The following is a 24,870-nucleotide window of genomic DNA, read 5'->3' as shown; positions in this document are numbered from 1 at the left end:
ACCTCTGCCTCCTGGGTTCAACCGGTTCTCCTGCCATGGCCTCATGAGAAGCTGAGTACGGGCATGCACCACCACACCCTGCTAATTTTGTATTTTAGTAGAGATGGGGTTTCACCATGTTGGTCAGGCAGGTCTTGAACTCCTGACCTCAGGTGATCCACAAGCCTCAGCCTCCCAAAGTGCTGGGATTACAGGCCTGAGCCACCGTGCCTGGCCTGAAGTACATAATTTTACATTATAAAAATATTCATCCATATGACTTCTTCAATTACATAATTCTTAATTATCTACTCACTACATTAACACATTCCCTCTCCCTTGCCCCACTAAAATGAATTAATAATGCTAACAGGAGATTAAAAACTGATATGAAAGAAAAAAGGCAAGTAGTGATTTGGTTTCACTGAGAAATCTAACCATTATCAAGAGATCATGGGCCTCCATCAATGAATGAACCTCATTAAAATTCTGCTGAAGAAACCTTCAATAAAATCTCTCAGAATCCTTTTCTTGTGGGGAGAGTATCTATCTGTCTTAGCTACATCATATGTAATCATTTTAATAGTTAACAAAATTATTTAATTATTTATTGTTGAATAAACAGAAATAGATCTCCTCCAGGATTCTAAGGTCAACAGTCTATGAGTGGTCCTGAAATGTTCAGGTGAAGTAGAAATTTTAATTTAGTGTAATATAATGCATCAGAATTATCTAAAAGCAACATAATCATTAGTGTGATTTCCAACTCTATCCAATGAGTGTCTAGGCAGGCTATCATACCTCTAAACTATTATAATTACCTAAATAACTTGAAATTTTTCATTTAAACATAAATCTAAGAACTAGATATATTACATTAGCCTGATCTTTGCACAAACTAAAAACTCTCCAAAAAAATTATGCTCCATTTATTGCTTTTTCTTCAGAGGCAAAAATGCAAAACAAGTGCTTCTAGCAGTTCTTATTCTTCTTAAGCTACTCTTAAACATTTTCTCTTAAAATAATTAGATATCAGAAGAAATATTCCCATCAGAGCTAACAAGCAGTGAACAAAAATTAATGGGAAACAAGTTCTAAAAAATACGCTAATAATGCTAATGACCTACAGTGCGAGTAAAATCAAAAGCAATATTTTTAAAGAGATAAGAATTTTGATCTTACAACCAGCACTACAGAGTAAAAACACGACTAAATTCTCTTTTATAACACTTACCTTTGTCTAGGAACTATGAAGAGTGCCCGTACCAACTTCTTCCTGTTTGCCTTTGTGTTCATGTTCATGCAAAAATCCATTGCTGCCTATTGGGAAAAAGCAAACTTTTTCTTTAAAAACCTCTATTGAGTTACAGAAAGCAGAAATCCTGCCTACTATGATATTTTTATTTGCTCTTAAACATTTCAAAATGGTTTTAAGAAACTAGTATTGTTAGTATCAGGAAAGTTTTCTGATAGAGCTCGAAAGTAGCAAGAATAGTTACTAAGAGCCAAGAAAATTACTAACGCTAATAAGGATAACCAAAAAGCAGTAAAGGTGAATGAGGAAAGAGAAAGAGACAGGCACAAATTATACCCAAGAAGATGTAAGAATAACAAGTGTGCCCCCACATTCACTAAAAAAGTTCAGTGTTGACAGTCAGATTTGGTAATGTTAGGGCTTAGAAAACAATACCCCAAAATATGGCTCTTTGGATCCTAGTACTTCATTCGAACTAAGAAAATTGGAAAGCCCGATAAGTGGCCTCAGCCAAGGTCTCTGACCATCCCTTGTTTCTCTTCCCAAGTAGAGGAAATGGCACTCTCTCTCCAAGATACCTTAACTGACAGAGGAGAATTCTTCCAAAAGAAACTCAACTGTCTTCAATCCCCTGTCTAAAATTTCATAAAACAGGGAATTTATCTAGATGACCATCACCACTTGGACAGACTCTTTTCTGAGACAAGGTCTCACTCTGTCGCCCAGGCTGGGGTGCAGTGGCGCAATTATGGCTCACAGTAGCCTTGCTCTCCCAGGCTCAAGTGATCCTCCTGCCTCAGCTCCCGGCCAAGTAGCTGAGACTATAGGCATATGTACTTAAGGTTGAAACATAATAAACATCGCTCCTTGGCTGGGCATGGTGGCTCACGCCTGTAATTCTAGCACTCTGGAAGGCCGAGGCAGGCGGATCACCTGAGGTCAGGAGTTCGAGACCAGCCTGGCCAACATAGCAAAACCCCATGTCTACTAAAAATACAAAAAATTAGCTGGGCGTGGTGGCGGGCACCTGTAGTCCCAGCTACTCGGGAGGCTGAGGCAGGAGAACGGTGTGAACCTGGGAGGCAGAGCTTGCAGTGAGCTGAGATCACGCCACTATACTCTAGCCTAGGCGACAGAGCAAGACTCCGTCTCAACAAAAAAAAAAAATACAAAAATTAGCTGGGCGTGGTGGTATACGCCTATAGTCCCAGTTACTCAGGAGGCTGAGGCAGGAGAATTGCTTGAACCTGGGAGACAGAGGTTGCAGTGAGCCAAGATTGTGCCACTGCACTTCAGCCTGGGCAACAGAGCAAGACTCCATCTCAAAAAAAAAAAAAACAACAAACCAAAAAAACCTCATTTTTATGGACTCAACAAGGAGACTCTTAAGTGAAAGTGGCATTGTTTTTTTAATCACAAATGCATGGTGAAAGTATAACGGTACTGGTATAATTTGGTACCACTACCTTAAATCATGATAAAATGCTAGTAGCTCTACCCACCATCACTTTTGCAAACGTCAAAACAGTAAAAAAGAAAGAAAAAAAAAATCGGCCTGGTGCGGTGGCTCATGCCTGTAATCTGAGCACTTTGGGAGGCAAAGGCAGGCGGATCACAAGGTCAGGAATTCGAGACCAGCCCGGCCAATATAATGAAACCCCGTCTCTACTAAAAATACAAAAATATTAGCAGGGCACGGTGGCACATGCCTGTAATCCCAGCTACTCAGGAAGCTGAGGCAGAATTGCTTGAACCTGGGAGGTTGAGGTTGCAGTGAGCCGAGATCACACCACTGCACTCCAGCCTAGGCGACAGAGTGAGACTCCATCTCAAAAAAAAAAAAAAAAAATCTTAGTATTATCATCAAAAGAATTTTTGACCTCACAGAACCCCAGGAAGTGCCTCAAAGCCACTAAAAATCCAGAAACCATACTTTTAGCACCTTTGATATAAAACAATATTTTCCAAACTCTGGGATCCATATATGAACAGGACAAGATGCTATAGCCAATTCTATACCCAAACAGAGCATCTACGAATTACATCCAATTTTGTCTGTTTATGCGGAATTCCCATCTAAGACTTCATTTGTAAGAAATGGTGGACTTTATGGCTCAAATAGTCCAAAAACCATAGACATTCCTTATCAGAGGACTCCTACAAGGTGCATGTGCTTGAATAAAGTTACACAGAGATACCAATACCTTGTCTATCAGATCTCGGTTGACACAGTTGGGCAACTGCTGTAGGAAAGCATCTACTATGAGCTTGAGATGAGATCCAGTGCTGGCTTCCTCATCTTCTTGTTCTAATGTAAAATTAGTTTTTAAATAGGTTAAAAAAATACACAGAGAACACAGAATAAAAATATCCAATGATTAATTATTTGGCAAACAGATAATCTAGACCAGTTTTTGTGCCCAGGAAAACATTAGTTATTTTTTAGAATATTATCCTAGAAAGTTTAGGTAACTCTAGAATCATAACATCAAGTCACTACAGTCTTTCAGGTATCAACTATGAAAAGTCAAACTTTTTGCATTAGGCACAAAAACTTGGTCAGAAAAAGCATGCAGTGTTATGGTAAATATTATTTGTATCTGCCCAGCATCCCTTCCCCTATGTTCTTCAATTAACAGCACTCCCAATTCTTGCCTTTGAAGCACTAAGCCTCCCTGTTCCATGTAATTCTAAGGAGGGTGGCTGGTTTACATAGAGAAAGAATCTGCAGTAAGATAGGGTAAAGCCAACAAAGAGAAAAGCAATATTGACAGAAGGTATCCTTCTAATAAAGAATCTTGGTCAGGTGTGATGGCTCATGCCTATAATGCCAGGGCTTTGAGAGGTTGAGGCAGGAGGATCACTTGAGGCCAGGAGTCCAAGACTGCCTGGGCAACACAGCAAGACCCTGTCTCTAAAAAATATAACATAAAATAAAATAAAATAAAAATAAAATAAGCTGGGTGTGGTGGTGCACGTCTACAGTCCCAGCTACTTGGGAGGTTGATGCAGGAGGATGACTTGAACTTGAAGAGTTTGAGGCTGCAGTCAATTACGATCATGCCATGGCACTCCAGCCTGGGCAAGAGTGAAACCCTGTCCCAAAAAAATAAATAAAAGAATCCTAGCTAATCAACTCAAAGCTCGATAGGAATTATTTAGGGAATAAATGTAATATTTGTATTACTGAATACAAAACACAACTCAATTATAAACACAGATAAAATGAATAGATGAACTGATAAGCTAGTCATATTCCCACCCAGTAATCATTTCAGAATAACTTTCAAATACATTTATGTTGTTTGTAAAGATTACATCATATAATTAAATCAATCAGGAGAATGCTATCAAGTTATCAGAAAAGTATTAAGTATCATTATTCCATCACAGAAGGGGTAGCGAGAAAAATTTATTTTGAGATATTTAGGGCCAGGTACAGTGGCTCATGCCTGTAATCCCAGCAGTTTGGGAGCCAAGGTGGGTGGATCACCTGAGGTCAGCAGTTCGAGACAAGCCTGGCCAACATGGTGAAACCCCATCTCTACCAAAAAATACAAAAATTGGCTGGGCAAGGTGGCAGGCAGCTGTAATCCCAGCTACTTGGGAGGCTGAGGCAGGAGAATTGCTTGAACCCAGGAGGCAGAAGTTGCAGTGAACCAAGATCGTACCATCGCACCCCAGCCTGGAGGACAAGAGTAAGACTTCGTCTCCAAAAAAAAAAAAAAAAAAGATATTTAGAACTAAGTTATTTAAAATTTAGATGATCATTAAAGCTTGTAGACATATAATACTGGGTATGTAGTGTCCTGTTATAAATCGAATTCCAAAAACAGTGATGGACTGAAAACAACAGAAAAACAAGGGATTAAAAAATACAGAATTAAGGAGAAAAGATCTATATTCTTAGGCAAGAGCTCTGTGTGTAAAAACCAATTAAAAATGAAAGTTGGTAAAATAGTTCTTTACCTTGTTCATCAAGAAGTTTCTTTGTAAGATCTTCAGCTTCATCTCCACCCTCTAATTCTAAGGTGTCATCATTAATTTCTAGATTCTCCAACTCAAGTTCCAAATCATCAGGACTTGATACCTCCTTATTATCCTTAGATTCTTTTGCCTCTGTTGAAAAACAAACAAGTATACCTAAATTCAAAGTCATATTAAAATCCTGCTACACAAAAGTAGATAAAGACTCACAAAATCTGCATCACTTCTTTTAAAACCTGCATGTATAACTGGCAACTGAAGTTAATGTATTTAGATTTTATAAAATACATTATGCTCAGCTGGGCATGGTGGCTCACCCCTGTAATCCCAGCACTTTGGGAGGCCCAGGAGGGAGGATCACCTGAGGTCAGGAGTGTGAGACCAGCCTGACCAATATGGTGAAACCCTATCTCTACTAAAAATACAAAAATTAACTGGGCATGGTGGTGCATGCCTGTAATCCCAGCTACTCAGGAGGCTGAGGCAGGAGAATCACCTGAACCCAGGAGTTGGAGATTGCAGTGAGCCGAGATAACACCACTGCACTCCAGCCCGAGCAAAAAGAGCGAAACTCCGTCTCAAAAATATATATACATTATGCTCATTGAGAACAAAGGCTATATCTTCTCTGATTATGTATACCATTTATTAACTGAAGAGATGGACGGATGACTGGATGGAAAGATATATGTGTGGATGAGGACTTATATGGCGTGAAAATCTATCTATGCTAAAGATGGCAAGGGGGAGAAAGGCTGATTAAAGTGGACTCACATTAAGAAGGGTCTCAAACTCCCAGATGAGGATTTGAGAGTTTCTCCTTTATGCAAGGGATAACATTTAAAAGGGAACTGATGTGAAAATTAACTTAGCAGCAATATATAAAATCAATTAGAAAGTCAGGAAAGGGTAGATGTAGAAAGACCAATTAGGAAAATATCCTTATCATTTCAATGTGAAGGGTTAGAGAAAACCAAAAAATGAAACACAACAAAAGAAAATGACCAGTAATTGGTAAAAGGCAAAACAGGAAGAATAAAAAAGAAAGAGAAACCAAACCTTAGTTGAATAAGAGGTTCAAAATGTTAATAACTGAAGTTGAGTGATAGGTAAATGCAAGTTCACTATAACAGCCTTCTTTTGTGTTTGAAAATTTTCGTAAATAAAAAACAAAAGCCAATAAAACCTGAGTTCAAGAATATATACCTAAACTGAAAGTATGGTAATTTCTCAGCTTCATCTCTTATAGTCTCTAATCTCCTAATTTCTGCATTGAACACAGAAATGTCTTACTGATACTTGATGTCATATCTTATTTGGGAGGATGAAAACTCTAACTAGTATGAATCAGTTTTGCTACCTCTAGATGGAAACAGACCACTACTTTCTCATTCATTCATCTTTTCATTCTACTTTTACTGAATACCTACTACGTGCTAGGTATTGTTCTAAGCACCAGGAATATACCTGTGAGTACAGCAGAGAAAAACTTCTGCCCACATGGAGCATGCATTCACTCCCCAATGTCCCCTGGTGTCTGGCTACGAAAACATCTGCTAATCAGCTACATGTTCAAAATGATGCTAAGCTGTTAGACATTCTGAAAAAAACTTAAAATGTGACCCTTGCTCTCAAAAAACATACAATTTATCTGAGGAATTTAAACTAATATGCATAAGGTAGTCAAACAGGGTATGGTGGGAGAGGGTTCCAAGCAGAAAACAGAACAATGCAGGAAGGGAGGAAGGCAAGAAGATGGGCCCATTTCAGAGACTGAGAAGGATGGCAAATTAAGGGTAACAGAGTTGTAATGGCAAACCTGAAACTATGCGGGTCTTAGAGACAATGTTAACAATTTTAAATTATATTCTAAGTACATGTAAAGTTATTCAAGGACATCAGGTAGGCAGGAAAGTAAAATTAATGTTTAGGAATGCATAGGCCGAGTGTGGTGGCTCACGCCTGTAATCCCAGCACTTTGGGAAGCCAAGGTAGGTGGATCACTTGAAGTCAGGAGTTCAAGACCAGCCTGACCAACACGGTGAAACCCCGTCTCTACTAAAAATACAAAATTAGCCAGGTGTGGTAGCACACTTCTGTAATCCCAGTTACTTGGGAGGCTAAAGCAGGAGAATCACTTGAACCTGTGAGGCGTAGGTTGCAGTGAGCCGAGATCACACGACTGCACTCCAGCCTGGGCAACAAGAGCAAAAACTCTGCCTCAAAAAAAAAAAGGAGTGCACAGAAGGAAACAAAGCAAATACAGGGCAACCAGGTAAGAGATATTACAGTAACCCAAGTGAGAGAGGATGGGAGTTAGATTAGAATAGCAGCAGCAAATATAAGACAAACCTAAGAAACACAACATAACTGGCATTCAGAAACTCCCACTGTATTAATGACCTAAAAGCTCTGACTTCTCTAAAGTCGCTTTTCTTCACAAAGAGCTGGTTCTATCTAGCCTAGAAAAGGCAGTACAGGCAACGAGCACCTAGAACTAACACCTGCCCTAACAATCTACCTGGGGGAAATGCGTGTCTTACCAAGACCTCACATGAATTCACTACAAGACATTATAAACAAACACTTTCAAATTAATTCACATTAACTTAAAAGTATCAGCATTGTTAAAAGTATGTCAATTATCATCCTTTAATGCTCCATCATTCCATATAATTCTGTCACTCATTTACTCTAATGACTCAATGTTCATATTACAAAACTAGGAACTTTTTTTTTTTTTTTTTTTTTTTACAAATACTATTTTGAAGCTAATTCTTGTAGCACTTAATGTAAATATTTTTTCTCTAGAATTTACCTTTGGTATCATCTTTGTTGGACTCTTTATTCTGACAACTTTTTTCATTGTCTTTAAACAAGATGGCTGGGACAAAAGCCTTCAAATCAATGAGGTTCTCATAAAAATTCCGAGCATCTTCATCTTCCCATATACCACCTTCCAGGTCATATTCTCCAGGTTTACCAGGAGTGAATATATCAATTCCAGGCCCATGTTCTACCATAAAATAAATCACAAGTAATTAACGTAACTTGAGGTTATAGCATGATAAACAGGACATTAGTTATTTTTTCAGTTTTATAGCTATTGAATCTTCAGTGTTTCAACTAACAGGAACTTCTTCAATCAACAAGCACATGTGACCACTTTCAACACCAAATCAAAAACTGTGTTTTAAATAAAGCCCTTTAATAAAACAGACTAGAGAACAGCATATTTTTTGCTCTTACACTTGTTTTAAGCAATTAATATGAGATTAAGTAGCCATTTGATAAATTAGGTCTACTTTCATGAAACTTAAAGTCAAAAAATAAAATATGTAAGTCTGGCCACTCCTAAGACATCCGTTTAAAGTCCCACCTCCCCCATGAATATTTTTTTTTTTTTTGGCAACTCATAATCCTCTATACTATTTACAGCATATTTATATACCATTTATATCTCCAAAAACAGACCATAAACCTTTAATTAAGAAGCATTCCTCCTTTTGGCATAATCCTTAGCACATGGTAGATTGCCACTGTCAACCTAAAACAATCAAAAAGGTCAGAATCTAGTTTTAAAGAGCGTTTATTCGATTGCAAAGTTTGAGGACAGCCTCCCAGGAAGCAGAGATTCCAAAGAACAGAAGTCAGTGTTTCAAAGTGTAGAAGTTTGAGATTGTTTATATAGAGAAAGTTTAGTAATTTCAACATCTTTCCACATAAGGCTTAATGCACAGTTACAACTATCTGATTAGTAGAAGTCGTTTTTTTTAGGAAAGATATACATTGGTTATGTAATTCAGTCTCCAAGGCTTAACTTCCCCCTTGCTATAATAAATTTAGAGGGTCCCGAATTTTTTTTTTTTTAAACAGAGTCTTACTCTATCGCCCAGGCTGGAGTGCAATGGCCCGATATCGGCTCACTGCAACCTCCACCTCCCGGGTTCAAGTAATTCTCCTGCCTCAGTTTCCCAAGTAGCTGGGATTACAAGTGCCCGCCACCACACTTGGCTAACTTTTCGTATTTTTAGTAGAGATGGGGTTTCGCCATGTTGGCCAGGCTGGTGTCAAACTCCTGACCTCGGCTGATACACCCGCCTCGGCCTCCCAAAGTGCTGGGATTACACGCATGAGCCACCAAACCCAGACTGTATTTATTTATTTATTTATTTAGAATTGAGACAGGGTCTCACTCTGTTGCCCAGGCTGGATTGCAGTGACACAATCATAGCTTACTGTAGCCTCAAAATCCTGGGCTTGCACAATCCTCCTGCCTCAGCCTCCTGAGTAGCTGAGACTATAGGCATGTGTCATCAAGCCCAGCTAATTTTTCTATTTTCAGTAGAGATGATGTTTCATTATGTTGCCCAGGCTGGTCTCAAACTCCTAAATTCAAGGGATCTACCCGCCTCATCCTCTCAAAGTGCTGGGATTACAGGCATGCGTGACCACGCTCAGCCTTTATTTTCTTTTATGCCATAAATGTCAGTCAATTGACAACTGGAAAAGAAGGGAAGAAAGATGAAGTGTACAGATCTCTTATCAGAGCATGGAAAGTATGTATATATTTACATACATGCAGTACATACAACTATAGATCATAAACTCAGAACACTGAAAGTAACTGCCTACTTTATGATTATGAACTCATTCATGAACGTATCTATTCTCACACACTTCTCTCCAAATGAGAATTATAGTGATTATATAAAGTAAAATTAACCCTAAGTTAAATTATCCATTAAATGTGATTTATGAAAATAAGAACACCAAAAACAAAAAAACACTGGCTGCTTGAAACTCCTTACTTTCCTTAGAGAAAATATATTTAAACACGGACTTATTAGGACACTAAACCAATACACCAAAAAGAAAAACAATGACATATTTACAACTTCTGTTTAATGAAAAGTATAAACAAAAGTAAAAAACAAACTAGAAGACAATATTGACAATATTTAAAGAATACATCCATAATATATAGAGCATGGTATAATAAATATATTTGGTGTTTGTCTTTGGTTCCTGGCAGACCTCCTAAAACCCTTGGAATTTCCTGAGTGAAAGTAATGTATTTTGTTATTCATAACTAGCTTATTGACCCTACCTCAGCTGATGCTAATGAGGTGACTTACGGTGGAGCCTCTGGATAGTCTCAGGATGGAGCCAGTCACCAGAAAGACCAAGTGACTACAGGATTAGAACTTTCAGCCCCACTCACCCACCCATCTATGAAGCCGAGAGTTCTCACCAGACACCAACTTGGCTGGCACCTTGCTCTTAGACTTCCCAGACTCCAGAGAGGAGGAGTAAGTTTCTGTTGCTCATAAGTTGCCCGGTCTAGGGTATTTTGTTACAACAGCCTGAAAAGACTAAGACAACTATGTAATATTAATCAGGTGTTAAAAGGAATGAGCTGTATCTACAAGAACTGACTCAGAAAGCTCTCAAAAATAATTATTGAAACAATAAAGGGGCCGGGCGCGGTGGCTCAAGCCTGTAATCCCAGCACTTTGGGAGGCCGAGACGGGCGGATCACGAGGTCCAGAGATCGAGACCATCCCGGCTAACTGGGTGAAACCCCGTCTCTACTAAAAAAAATACAAAAAACGGCCGGGCGCGGTGGCTCAAGCCTGTAATCCCAGCACTTTGGGAGGCCGAGACGGGCGGATCACGAGGTCAGGAGATCAAGACCATCCTGGCTAACACGGTGAAACCCCGTCTCTACTAAAAAATACAAAAAACTAGCCGGCGAGGTGGTGGGCGCCTGTAGTCCCAGCTACTGGGGAGGCTGAGGCAGGAGAATGGCATAAACCCGGGAGGCAGAGCTTGCAGTAAGCTGAGATCCGGCCACTGCACTCCAGCCTGGGCGACAGAGCGAGACTCCGTCTCAAAAAAAAAAAAAAGAAACAATACAGGAAATCATGCAAAATATCTTACCTAAGTTAATGAAGCTAGAGATATCTGATTATACATATTTTGTGGAAAAAAGTAAAGTCTGGACACATTACTATCAAGCTGTTAAGAGTGGTTACCTTGGAGAATGTAATGCATCTGACAGTAAACTTTCACTTTTTAATCTATAATATGCATAAATATTTTGTATATCTAAAAAATAATGTAAATCATAAAAAAGAAAATTCAGCTTCTGAGAGGTAAAAATACTACCAAACAAAAGCAATAAAAAAATAGGAAAATCACAGGCACAGGACAAGAGAGAAAGAGAGGAGGGATAGTTGCAATGCATATAAAAAATATAATTTCCGTCGGCCGGGCATGGTGGTTGTAATCTCAGCATTTAGGGAGGCCGAGATGGGCAGATCACAAGGTCAGGAGATCAAGACCATCCTGGCTAACACGGTGAAACCCCATCTCTACTAAAAATACAAAAAATTAGCCAGGCATGGTGGCAGGCGCCTGTAGTCCCAGTTACTCGGGAGGCTGAGGCAGGAGAATGGCGTGAACCCGGGGGGCGGAGCTTGCAGTGAGCTGTGAATGTGCCACTGCACTGCAGCCTGGGCGACAGAGCAAGACTCGGTCTCAAAATAATAATAATAATAATAATAATAATAATAATAATAATAATAATAATTTCCTTAATTACAAAGTGCTTTTTTTTTTCCCCTGAGATGGAGTGTCACTCTGTCACCCAAGCTGGAGTGTAATCTCAGCTCACTGCAACCTCCACCTCCTGGGTTCAAGCAATTCGCTCACTTCAGCCTCCCGAGTAGCTGGGATTATAGGCGCACTCCACAACACCTGGCTAATTTTTATATTTTTAGTAAAGATGGGTTTCACCATGTTGGCCAGTCTGGTCTAGAACTCCTGACCTCCAGTGATCCACCCACCTCGGCCTCCCAAAGTGCTTTTATAAATCAATTTTTAAAAAAGATACAAGGTGAAAAAGGGCAGGGGGTGCAGGTATTGAAGATTCAAATAGGAATTTCACAGGAAAAATAATACATTTATAAAACAATCAATAAACTTAAAGATGCTAAAACCTGACTTCAAATTTAAAAATTAAGAACTGCAATGTGGTAAGAGTGTAAAGAAACAGTCATTCTCGGGCCAGGCACGGTGGCTCATGCCTGTAATCCCATCACTTTGGGAGCCCGAGGTGGGCGGATCATGAGGTCAGGAGATTAAGACCATCCTGGCTAACACAATGAAACCCTGTCTCTACTAAAAATACAAAAAATTAGCTGGGTGTGGTGACACACGCCCGTAGTCCCAGCTGCTCAGGAGGCTGAGGCAGGAGAATCACTTGAACCCGGGAGGCGGAGCTTGCAGTGAGCTGAGATGGCACCACTGTACTCCAGCCTGGGTGACAGACGAGACTCTGTCTCAAAAAAAAAAAAAAAAGAAAGAACCAGTATTTTCATATACTTAGTGGCATGTCATTTTTTTTTTTTTTAAGTTCCAGGATACACGTGCAGAATGTGCAGGTTTATTACGTAGGTATAGATATTCCATGGTGGTTTGCTGTACTTATCAATCCATCATCTGGGTTTTAAACCCCGTATGCATTAGGTATTTGTCTTAATGCTCTCCCTCCCCTTATCCCCCACCTCCCAACAGGCCCCAGTGTGTGTTGTTCCCCTCCCTGTGTCCATGTGTTCTCACTGTTCAACTCCCACTTATGAGTGAGAACATGTGGTATTTGGTCTTTTTCCTATGTTAGTTTGCTGAGAACGAGGGCTTCCAGCTTCATCCATGTCCCTGCAAGGACATGAACTCACTCTTTTTTATGGCTGCATAGTATTCCATGGTGTATATGTACTATATTTTCTCTACCTAGTCTATTACTGATGGGCATTTGGGTTGCTGTAAATTTCTTTAATAGAAAATATGGCATTATATATATATATATATATATATATTTTTTTTTTTTTTTCCGAGACGGAGTCTCGCTCTGTCTCCCAGGCTGGAGTGCAGTGGCACGATCTTCGCTCACTGCAAGCTCCACCGCCTCCCGGGTTCACGCCATTCTCCTGCCTCAGCCTCCCTAGAAGCTGGGACTACAGGTGCCCACCACCACGCCTGGCTAATTTTTTTGTATTTTCAGTAGAGACGGGGTTTCACCGTGTTAGCCAGGATGGTCTCGATCTCCTGACCTCGTGATCCGCCCGCCTCGGCCTCCCAAAGTGCTGGGATTACAGGTGTGAGCCATTGCGCCCGGCCAAATATGGCATTATATATTGAAACTTAAAATGCATATATCCTTTTAGCCCAAGAATTCTACTTCTAGGAATGTATCCTGTAAACACCAGCATATATACAGAAAGAAGCAGGTTCAGAGATTTTGTTACAGCACTGACAATAATAGCTAAAAATACTAAGTGTTCATTAACAGAAGACAAGTAAACTACAGCACAACCATACAACAGGATATTACTATGTAGCAATTAAAAAGAATTAGATGGCACTGATGTATTAAAATGAAAAAAAATCTGAGACATATGATTAACTGGAAAAAGTGGCTGTAGAATAAAGGATATTCTGATCACTGGACAATGTAAGCCTCTTCTGGACAAGATGAAGTACTGTATCAGTGACCCAAAAAAACTAAAGATGTAAGCAAACAATATTAAAACAATGATTTCCAAACACTGGACATCAGGCAGTACAGGTAAATAAACCCTGATAAAGAGCAGACAAAAACTCAGCTCTACAATTGCCCCAGCTTACTTCATAAAGAGATTTTTTCAAGCTGTGGCCAAGTAAGAGAGAAGCCAGGCAGTCTCCCCGAGTTGAGGATGAGAGCTGAGAGTCTGGTAATACTCTACCCAAGGCAGGTAGAGTTCCCAGGACACAGTACCAGAGAGGAGAAACCAGCACAAAGATAGACTTCAAAAGATTGCAGAGTCTCCTTGAACATTCAGCTGAGTACTGATCAGCTCCTATGTATAAGGAAACAAAGTGTTCGCCAGAGTACTGATCAGCCTCTACGTGTGAGGAAACTAGGTGAGACTGGGGAAATAACTACTGAAAAGAATTAAGACTCATAGAGAGGCTCATAGGACCAGGAATAGTACCCGCCAGGCTGACTGAAGAATCTTCTAAGACTCTACTTTATCAGACAGAGTCCAGAAAGGTAATGCCTCAGTATTAGGAAAAATAAGCCCTAGATTAAAGGCTGCTCTGATACCTCCTAACAAAGCATCCTTTCAAAGATGAAACTATTTCCAAGTAAGTTAACTGAACCCCAGGATGAAGCTTAATGATATTTATAAGAATACAAAAATATCCAGGACACATCCAATAAAACATTAGCAGGCATGAAGAAAATATGGTAATATAAAGAAGAAAAAGAAAATATGACAAGATATAGAAGAAAAAGAAAATATGACAAGATATAGAAGAAAAAGAAAATATGACAAGATATAGAGATAACAAATGACTTCTCTAAATGGAATTAAATTATTGGACACTGTAGAAGAAAAGATTAGTGAACTTGAAGACATAACAATGGAAACTATCCAAAAGGAAAGGCAGGAAAAAATAATGAAGAACAAAAAGGACAGGACATTAATGAGCTGTGGGACAACTTTGAACAACCTAAAATACCTGTCATTGAGTCCCTGTAGGAGAGGTGACAAAGAAGGAAAGAGAAAACACAATTGAAAATAAAGGTAAAGATTTTCCTAATTTGATGATAACTATACACCCACAGATTCAGGAAGTTCAAGGAACCCCAAGTACAAGAAATGAAGAAAACCATACCAAGCCACACCATAACTAAGCTGCTTGAAATCAGCGATAATGAAAAAATTTTAAAGCAATGAGAGAAAAAATATATAAATAAGAACAAAGTAAGAAAGGTAGGAGCACTCTTGATGGAACAATGCAAGCTAGAAGACAGAGGAGTAACATCTTTAAAGTACTGAAAGAAAAAAAAGCTCTCACCCTTAAGTTCTATGTCTGAAAAAAAAAATTTTTTTTTTTTAAGATACAGAGTCTCATTCTGTCACCCAGGCTGAATATCTGGGCTCATGCAATCCTCCCACCTCAGCCTCCCAAGTAGCTAGGACTACAGGCTTGTGCCACATGACTGGCTAAATTTGTTTCTTTTTTTTTAAATTTTTTGTAGAGACAGGATCTCAGTATGTTGCCCTGACTAGTCTCAAACTCACCTCAAACAATCCTCCTGCCTTGGCCTCCCAAAGCCCTGGTATTACAGGCATAAGCCACCATGCCTAGACAAAAAGATCCTTTAAAAACAATGACAGGGCTGGGCACAGTGGCTCAAGTCTGTAATCCCAGCACTCTGGGAGGCTGAGGCAGGCAGATCACTTGAGCTCAAAAGTTCGAGACCAGCCTGACCAACATGGTGAAACCCCATCTCTACTAAAAAGGCAAAAATTAGCTGGGTTTGGTGGAGCATACTTGTAGTCCCAGTTATTGCTTGGGAGGCTGAGGCACAAGAATTGCTTGAACCTGGGACGCAGAGGTTGCAGTGAGCCAAGACTGCACCATCGCATTCCAGCCTGGGTGATGGAGTGACACTCTGTCTCCAAAAATAAAAATAAAAACAATGACAGAATTGTTTCAAGGTCTATTAATCCTGGAAGATGTCTAAAAATACATTTAAAGTCATGACAGAGGGCGGTGGCTCACGCCTGTAATCCCAACGCTTTGAGAGGTCGAAACGGGTGGATCACCTGAAGTTAGGAGTTTGAAACCAGCCTGATCAACATGGAGAAACCCTGTCTCTACTAAAAATACAAAATTAGCTGGGTGTGGTGGCACATGCCTGTAATCCCAGCTATTCAGAAGGCTGAGGCAGGAGAATTGCTTGAACCTGGCAGGCAGAGGTTGCAGTGAGCCGAGATCGCGCCATTGCACTCCAGTCTGGGCAACAAGAGCGAAACTCTGTCTCAAAAAAAAAAATAATAATAATAATAATACATTTAAAGTCATTTAAAATGAAAAGAAAAATTAGCTTAAATTTCAATATGACAATTAGAGGAAAAGGGTAAAGAAACCAACTAAATTAATCCCCAAGTATGCTAATTATTATTTTTTTTTTTGAGACGGAGTCTCACCCAGGCTGGAGTGCAATGGTGCAATCTCAACTCTCCGCAACCTCCGCCTCCCGGGTTCAAGCGGTTCTCCTGCCTCAGCCTCCTAAGTAGCTGGGATTAGAGGCACACACCACAATGCCCAGCTAACTTTTGTATCTTTAGTAGAGGCGGGGTTTCACTACCTTGGCCAGGCTAGTCTTGAACTCCTGACCTTGCGATCCGCCTGCCTTGGCCTCCCAAAGTGCTGGGATTAGAGGCGTGAGCCACCGTGCCCGGCCATATGCTAAATATTATACAGAGATTTTGGTTCTAAAATATCATAACAAATATACTGAGAAAGTTCTGAGAAACAAGCCAGGGTCAACCAAAACACAAATTCTATGATGAAACTTTTTTAAAACATTTAAAAACTTTGGACGGGCATGGTGGCTCAAGCCTGTAATTCCAGCACTTTGGGAGGCCGAGGCGGGCAGATCACGAGGTCAGGAGATGGAGATCATCCTGGCTAACACAGTGAAACCCCGTTTCTACTAAAAACACAAAAAATTAGGCAGGCGTGGTAGCGGGCACCTGTAGTCCCAGCTATTCGGGAGGCTGAGGCAGAAGAATGGCCTGAAACCGGGAGGCAGAGTTTGCAGTGAGCGGAGACAGCACCACTGCACTCCAGCCTGGGCAACAGAGAGAGACTCCATCTAAAAAAAAAAAAAAAAAAAAAAAAAAAAATTAAAAAGTTTGATTGATACTGAGTTTTTGAGATACTGAATAGGAGGCTGGGTGCAGTGGCTCATACCTATAATCTCAGCACTTTGGGAGGCCAAGGCAGGAGGATTGCTTGAGCTAAGGAGTTTGAGACCAGCCTGAGAAACATGGTAAAACCTTGTCTCTAATTAGCCAGACATGGTAGTGCACACCTGTAGTCCCAGCTACTTGGGAGACTGAGGCAGGAGAATCATTTGAGCCCAACAGGCAGAGGCTGCAGTGAGCTGAGACTGTGCCACTGCACTCCAGCCTGAGCAACACAGCAAGGCTCTGTCTCAAAGAAAAAAAAGTGTAAGAATTATGTACATTATTATAGATAAATATAATAAATGCACTCACAGTATACAACAGGTATTTCTTACTGAGAATATTAAATATAAATTTTTCTTTTTTTTTTTTTTGAGACGGAGTCTCGCTCTGTCGCCCAGGCTGGAGTGCAGTGGCCGGATCCCAGCTCACTGCAAGCTCCACCTCCTGGGTTTACACCATTCTCCTGCCTCAGCCTCCCGAGTAGCTGGGACTACAGGCACCCGCCACCTCGCCCGGCTAGTTTTTTTTGTATTTTTTAGTAGAAACGGGGTTTCACTGTGTTAGCCAGGATGGTCTCGATCTCCTGACCTCGTGATCCGCCCGTCTCGCCCTTCCAAAGAGCTGGGATTACAGGTTTGAGCCACCGCGCCCAGCCAAATTTTTCTTTAATTACAAAAGGATATTTTACAAATACTTCACCCTTAAAATTTCTCTTTTTTTGAGACAGGGTCTCACTCTTCATCCAGGCTAGAGTGCAGTGGCACAATCTCAGCTCACTGCAACTTCTGACCCCCATGTTCATGCGATTCTCCTGCCTCAGCTTCCTGAGTAGCTGGGACTACAGGCACGTGCCACCACACCAAGCTAATTTTTGTGTTTTTAGTAGAGACGGAGTTTCAGTGTTGGTCAGGCTGGTCTTGAACTCCTGACCTCGTGATCCTCCCGCCTCGGCCTCCCAAAGTGCTGGGATTATAGGAATAAGCCACTGAGACTGGCCACCCTTAAGATTTCTAAGTAAACAGAATTGCCAGGAAATTCAAAGATACCTATCTATTACACAAGAATCTGAATAAACTCATCATATTGTCATATGAGTTAATTATTATTTTCTATGTCCAGAGACTCTTCCATTCAGGGATCATTTCAAATAGCTTTTCAAGGTTATCAATAGGTTTTAACACCATTTCTTTATTTGAAAATTTCTTTAAAAAAACAGAGATGGGGTCTCACTATGTTGCCCAGGCTGCTGTCAAAACTCCTGGCCTCAAGCGATCCTCTTACCTTGGATTCCCAAAGTATTGAGGTTACAGGCATGAGCCACCATGCCTGCCCATTTTTAAAATGTTGAAGCCATTTTAAAAATTTAAATTCGTTAATACCGCACATCTGACAGGCCTAAAGGTAAGTGACAGTGCTTACAGAAAACACAATGTTTGCTTTCAAGGATATCTTACCTTCTGGTGTTGGTTTGTCTTGAGGAAGATCTGGCATATTTTCATCCAAAAGGTCTGCTAAGGATTGAGAATTTGCCAGCAACTTCTGGTAAGACATAGCAAATTCCTCATACTGTTTATGTCTATCTTCACTGAGTTCCCCTTTAGAATGCAGAATGCGCCTATAAACAAATAAAATCATCTGACCGTCTTATCAAAATAGATGTGATCACAAATTGTTACATATGAGAAACATTCCATAATTTTTCTCATACAAATTTAGTATAACTTTCATTTTTATTTAACATTTGAATCTACTATTTTCAAAATGTATCTGAAATGTATAATCAAATTTACCTGAACATTTAAATTTTAACACTGGTTCCTCAAAGAATATGAAGAATGCTTGCTGAAATACCATAATATTTAACAATACACATCTAAATAATTTTAAATTATTCAGTATTTTATTACAGTCACACTCTTCTCAGATAAAGTTAACCAAAACTAACACAACTACACAAACCAATTTTCAAAAGCAACAGGTTATAGAAAGAATCAATTATTCTTAAACCTCCATGATTTGAATCAGAAATATCATTATTTAACAATATATCACAAAATAATTTTTAAAAAATTGGTTTTTTATTACTGTCATGCTTCCCTCAGACATACAGAGCTAACCAAAAAAAAAATTTTTTTTTTTTTGAGACGGAGTCTCGCTCTGTTGCCCAGGCTGGAGTGCAGTGGCCAGATCTCAGCTCACTGCAAGCTCCGCCTCCCAGGTTTACGCCATTCTCCTGCCTCAGCCTCCTGAGTAGCTGGGACTACAGGCGCCTGCCACCGCGTCCGGCTAGTTTTTTGTATTTTTTAGTAGAGACCGGGTTTCACCATGTTAGCCAGGATGGTCTCTATCTCCCGACCTCGTGATCCTCCCGTCTCAGCCTCCCAAAGTGCCGGGATTACAGGCTTGAGCCACCACACCCGGCCAACCAAAAATATTTAACACAAGTACACAACTCAGTTTTCAAAACCAACAGATTTTGAACAGGTTCAAAAACAACAGAATCAGTTATCCTTAAACTTCCATAATGATTTTAATCAAGATTATCTTTTGAAAAAGCCCACAATCTTCCCCACAGCCAATTCTCAATCTACTGTGCAAGTACTGGTTATTTATCCAGGTAATGGAGAAGTCCAGTTACTCAGGCCAGCCCGTATCAAGGAACTAAGGACATAACCACTCTTCCACTTTGCAAGAATACACCAATAAGCCCATAATTACAAATGCAAAACTACTGAAAACACCAAAATGTATAGAGTAAAAGTCTTACTATATTCGTGTAAATCATTGAGACTTATATAGCTGGATCCAATTTTTTACATATAAAATATCCATGTGGTACTATAATATTCAAAATTTATAAACCATAATGCAAATACAATGTTTCAAAAAGTCAATTAAAAATTATAAATAGTTATTTTTACAAGTAATACTTAGGAAGTTTTTTTATTTCTTGTTGAGTTTTCTTCCGAACAGTGAAGAAAACAAGGTTTTCTGTAATACCATCTTCCATCTTCTAAAAGTTACAGAGAAAAAGGCAGAAGAATAATGCCTATATTTATTCTTCCCAGATTATTTGAAACAATGTCAAAACTTTCCCATTTTACCCTATTTCGACTCACATAAGCTTTTGTTTAAATAAATACTATAACAATTCAACCTGGCATGGTGACTCACGCCTATAATCCCAGCACTCTGGGAGGACGAGGCAGGCGGATCACCTGAGGTCAGGAGTTTGAGACCAGCCTGGTCAACGTGGCAAAACCTCGTCTCTACTGAAAATACAAAAATTAGCCAGGTGCAGTGACGTGCGCCTGTAATCCCAGTTACTCAAGAGGCTGAGGCAGGAGAATCGCCTGAACCCAGGAGGCGGAGGTTGCAGTGACCGGAGATCGTGCCATTGCAATCCAGGCTGGGTGACAGAGCAGGACTCCTGTCTCATAAACAAATAAATACTATAACAATTCAAGTAACAACATTTTCAATTTTCCAAATATTAATTCCCATTACAAGTGCATCAGTGCATAGATTCATGAAATCCAGTTATTTCCTCTTTTCAAATCTGGCCTATTAGGGTCTAAAATGAGAAATGTCATTTTCTTATGATTTAAATATACATTAGATATCATTCTACCAACACATCAGTAAAATGTTAAAATAGTTTAACCATAACAATCCAGGCTAAAAAGTGCTTCTCTAAAAATATCGTCATTAGAGAGCATTTTTCCCTCTTCAAACATTTGTTTCAGACTACTGTTACAAACACAAAATTTTTTCAGTAATTTTATGAATGAATTTTAAAAATTAAAACAAAAACCCATAGCATTTTAACATATTCATATCTATGAAAGACAGCATTAGCACTCTGAATGAGCTTGTTAAAACTTTTAATCAGAAGTTCTAATAGAACTCATTTTGGATGTTAACAGTCATTAAAAAAATTTTTTTTTCCATTTACTTTTATTTTTTGTAGACGGGAATCTGACTACGTTGGCCAAGCTGGTCTCAAACACTTGGCCTCTAGCAATCCTCCCACCTCAAACTCCCAAAATGTTGGGATTACAGGTGTGAGCCACCACACTCAGCCAAAATTAAGTAAATTACTGAAATAAGCAATACTCAGAAGTAGGTTACTTAGGCTGGGCGCGGTGGCTCACGCCTGTAATCCCAGAACTTTGGAAGGCCAAGGTGGGCGGATCACAAGGTCAGCAGTTTGAGACCATCCTGGCCAATATGGTGAAACACTGTCTCTACTAAAAATAAAAAAATTAGCCGGGCACGGTGGCAGGCACCTGTAATCCCAGCTACTTGGGAGGCTGAGGCAGAAGAATCACTTCAACCCGGGAGGCAGAGGTTGCAGTGAGCCGAGACCGCACCATTGCACTCCAGCCCGGGCAACAGACTCTGTCTTAAAAAAAAAAGAAAAGAAAAGAAGCAAGTTACTTAAAAATATCTGCAATGTAGGACTGGGCATGGTGGCTCACGCCTATAATCCCAGCACTTTGGAAGGCTGAGGCAGGTGGATCACCTGATGTGAGGAGTTCAAGATCAGCCTGGCAAACATGGTGAAACCTCGTCTCTACAAAAACATAAAAATTAGCCGGGCATGATGGTGGGTGCCTGTAATCCTAGCTCCTTGGGAGGCTGAGGCAGGAGAATCATTTGAACCCAGGAGGCAGAGGTTGCAGTGAGCTGAGATTGCACCATTGCACTCCAGCCTGGGCAACAGAGCGAGACTCCATCTCAAAAAAAAAAAAAAAAAAATCTGCAATGTTATTAAGAAAAATGTTAACAGGTAAAAATTGAAGAGTTTATTCCATGGTACTTTAGTTGGAAAAAAAATTAAAAAACAAAAACTGAAGAGTTTATTCTGAAGCAAATTATATTAAAGGGATAATAATGGCTCTAAGAGATTTCAAAACCCCTAATGACAATTACTATGTAACATTATTTCATACTTGAAATCGGAAAATATATCTCAGAATAACAACCCAAAACTTTATTTCTCTTAACAAGTTCTGACATTCTGGTCATCCAAGGAACAAACATCCAGTCCACTGAGATACATAATCACACTAAGGATTTCGAATACATAAGCAGTAGCAAGGTGATGACTACCTTAGGAAAACAAAAACGAACAGTACTTTTCCTCACTTTCACATGGGGATTTGCCTGTGACTGTGCGCTGGCTCCATTAAAAGTGATTTCATTCTATGATGGTTCCCTGAGTCTGGGTTCCAGTTCCTCTCCAGTCCTGCTGGAACCAAACTAAAACTATAAAGCTTCACTGATACTCCTTACCCTCCCCTTAATTCCATGATCAAATGCATTAACAGCACTAACTTACCTAACTAATGAGTAGGTACTTAAGTTACTATTCAGTGAAAATAGTCCTCAAGGAAAGTTTAGATTTGGGGTTTTGCCTGTCTGTTTTATAGCTCCATAAGCCTTTTACTCCCATATTTTTTTATTATTATTATACTTTAAGTTCTGGGATACATGTGCCAAACATGCAGGTTTGTTACATAGGTATACACGTGCCATGGTGGTTTGCTGCACCCATCAACCTGTCATCTACATTAGGTATTTCTTCTAATGTTATCCCTCCCCTAGCCTCCCAACCCCCAGTTTTTATTCTTGTGTTTTGTTTTGTTTTTAATATCTTACACTGAGCACTCGGTTAACAGGACAGAATACCAATTAATACAATTATGACTTCTGTTATATATAAAACTGACAGATGTAGCCATATATACTTTCCTTGACATCTAAGTAATACACATTTACTGAACTGACTAAATCCACAGCATGCAGTAAGACGATACACAGATGAAGCAGAGAAATAACTCATTATAGTGCCTGAACATTTAAAGCCCAAGGATTGGCCAGGCACAGTGGCTAACGCCTGTAATCCTAGCACTTTGGGAGGCCAAGGAGGGCGGATTGCTTAAGTCCACAAGTCCGACACCAACCTGGGCAGCAGGGTGAAACTCCATCTCTACAAAAAACACAAAAATTGGCCAGGCGCTGTGGCTCACACCTGTAATCCCAGCACTTTGGGAGGCTCAGGCGGGTGGACCACAAGGTCGGGAGTTCAAGATCAGCCTGACCAACATGGTGAAACTCCATCTCTGCTAAAAATACAAAAATTAGCCAGGCATGGTGGCATGCACCTGTAATCCTGGCTACTCAGGAGGCTGAGGCAGGAGAATCACTTGAACCCGGGAGGCGAAGGTCGCAGTGAGCCAAGATCACACCACTGCACTCTAGCCTGGGGGACAGAGCAAGACTCCATCTCAAAAACAAAAAAAAACAAAATCAGTTGGATGCGGTGGTGGGCATCTATAGTCCTAGATACTCAGGAGGCTGAGGAGGGAGGATCACCTGAACCCAGGAGGTCAAGGCTGCAGTAAGCTGCAACTGTGCCACTGTGCTGCAGCCTGGGTGACAGAGTGAGACCCTGCCTCAAAAAATAAATAAATAAACCCAAGGATCATTTAGAAATTCTAATGAAATTAAACATGCTTAAATGTAGGCTAAAAATGTCAGGGTATTTTTTGTAATTTTATGAAACTCATAGGAAAAGGTTTTCAGTTTAATTGTTTTTGAAAACCCATGTGAGAGAACTAAATATTACACAACACATCTGACCAACAAGTATCTCTGCTTTCTATCAGTTATCAAAAAATATGACCAAAATTTCTCATGTGAATTCCATGAGAATGTATCACAGAAAATATAACCAAAATCAAGCTGAAAACATGATTTCATCATATATTTTAATTACTGCCTTTTTAGAAATACATCAATTACATAAAGCTGAATTTAAGCCATTCTTTTGAGAATGTCATAAAGTAGAGGTCAGCAAACTTTTTCTGTAAAGGGCCAAACAATGCGTATTTCAGTCTCTGCAGACCATTTGGTCTTTGCTGAAACTACTCAACTCTGCTAACATAACACAAAAGAAGCCACAGATAATATGTAAACAAATGAGGGTGACTATAATAAAATTTTATTTATGAACACTGAAATTTGAACTTGAAATCATTTTCATGCTTCCCAAAACATTCTACTTTTGACTATTTTTCAACCATTTAAAAAAGTAAAAACCATTCTTAGGTGATAGGCTGTAGAAAAACTAGTCATAGGCTTAATCTAGCCCACAAGCCATAGTTTGCCAATCCCTGTCACACTACTATTATGTCTTATAAATTAGTGCATTCCCTCCTGCAATATCATTGCACACTAGAGAGGTACTTGTCCCCTTTTACAGATGTAAACAGTAAGTAATGAGAACAAAATCAATGCCAACTCTTACGCTTTGTTATAAAAATACAAAACAAAAAAAAAATGCCCTCCTTTCTGCAACATATGTGAAACATCACTGTCCAGAAGAATCTCTAAGGTACATCAGTCCTTGATTTTACGGAGTATTTTTTTTTCGTTTCATTTTGTTTTGTTTTTGAGAGGGATTCTTGCTCTGTTGCCCAGGCTGAAGTGCAGTGGCGCAATCTCGGCTCATTGCAACCTCCACCTCCTAGGTTCAAGCAATTCTCCCTGCCTCAGCCTCTCACATAGCTGGGATTACAGGAGCCTACCACCACACCCAGCTAATTTCTGTATTTTCAATAGAGTCGGGGTTTTGCCATGCTGGCCAGGCTGGCCTCAAACTCCTGACCTCAGGTGATCTGCCCACCTCAGCCTCCCAAAGTGCTGGGAGTACAGGCATGAGCCACCGCACCCAGTTGACTGTTTTTTATATTACTCATTTAATATTATAAAACCAACTTAAAAAAACCAGTCAATTTTTGAGTCAAGTATTATACATCATAAATG

At 39.8% G+C, this 24,870-nt stretch overlaps 1 protein-coding gene across 3 annotated transcripts in view; it reads right to left on the bottom strand.

Moving 5' to 3' along the window:
* UPF2 (UPF2 regulator of nonsense mediated mRNA decay) overlaps nucleotides 1–24,870 on the bottom strand; it is a 134,810-nt gene that overhangs the window by 84,939 nt on the left and 25,001 nt on the right. For all 3 annotated transcript variants that reach the window (XM_023223128.3, XM_023223127.3, XM_023223126.2), the window contains exons 4-8: nucleotides 18,492–18,652; nucleotides 8,040–8,237; nucleotides 5,204–5,353; nucleotides 3,439–3,542; nucleotides 1,214–1,299 (exon numbers count right to left, since the gene is read on the bottom strand). In XM_023223128.3, the coding sequence (XP_023078896.1) occupies nucleotides 1,214–1,299; nucleotides 3,439–3,542; nucleotides 5,204–5,353; nucleotides 8,040–8,237; nucleotides 18,492–18,652 (699 nt within the window). The remainder of the gene's footprint in view (nucleotides 1–1,213; nucleotides 1,300–3,438; nucleotides 3,543–5,203; nucleotides 5,354–8,039; nucleotides 8,238–18,491; nucleotides 18,653–24,870) is intronic.

The sequence above is a fragment of the Piliocolobus tephrosceles genome, chromosome 9, assembly GCF_002776525.5.
Source record: "Piliocolobus tephrosceles isolate RC106 chromosome 9, ASM277652v3, whole genome shotgun sequence".
Taxonomy (NCBI): domain Eukaryota; kingdom Metazoa; phylum Chordata; class Mammalia; order Primates; family Cercopithecidae; genus Piliocolobus; species Piliocolobus tephrosceles.
The sequence above is the reverse complement of the archived record's forward strand: the minus strand, read 5'-3'. Positions and strand labels throughout refer to the sequence as shown.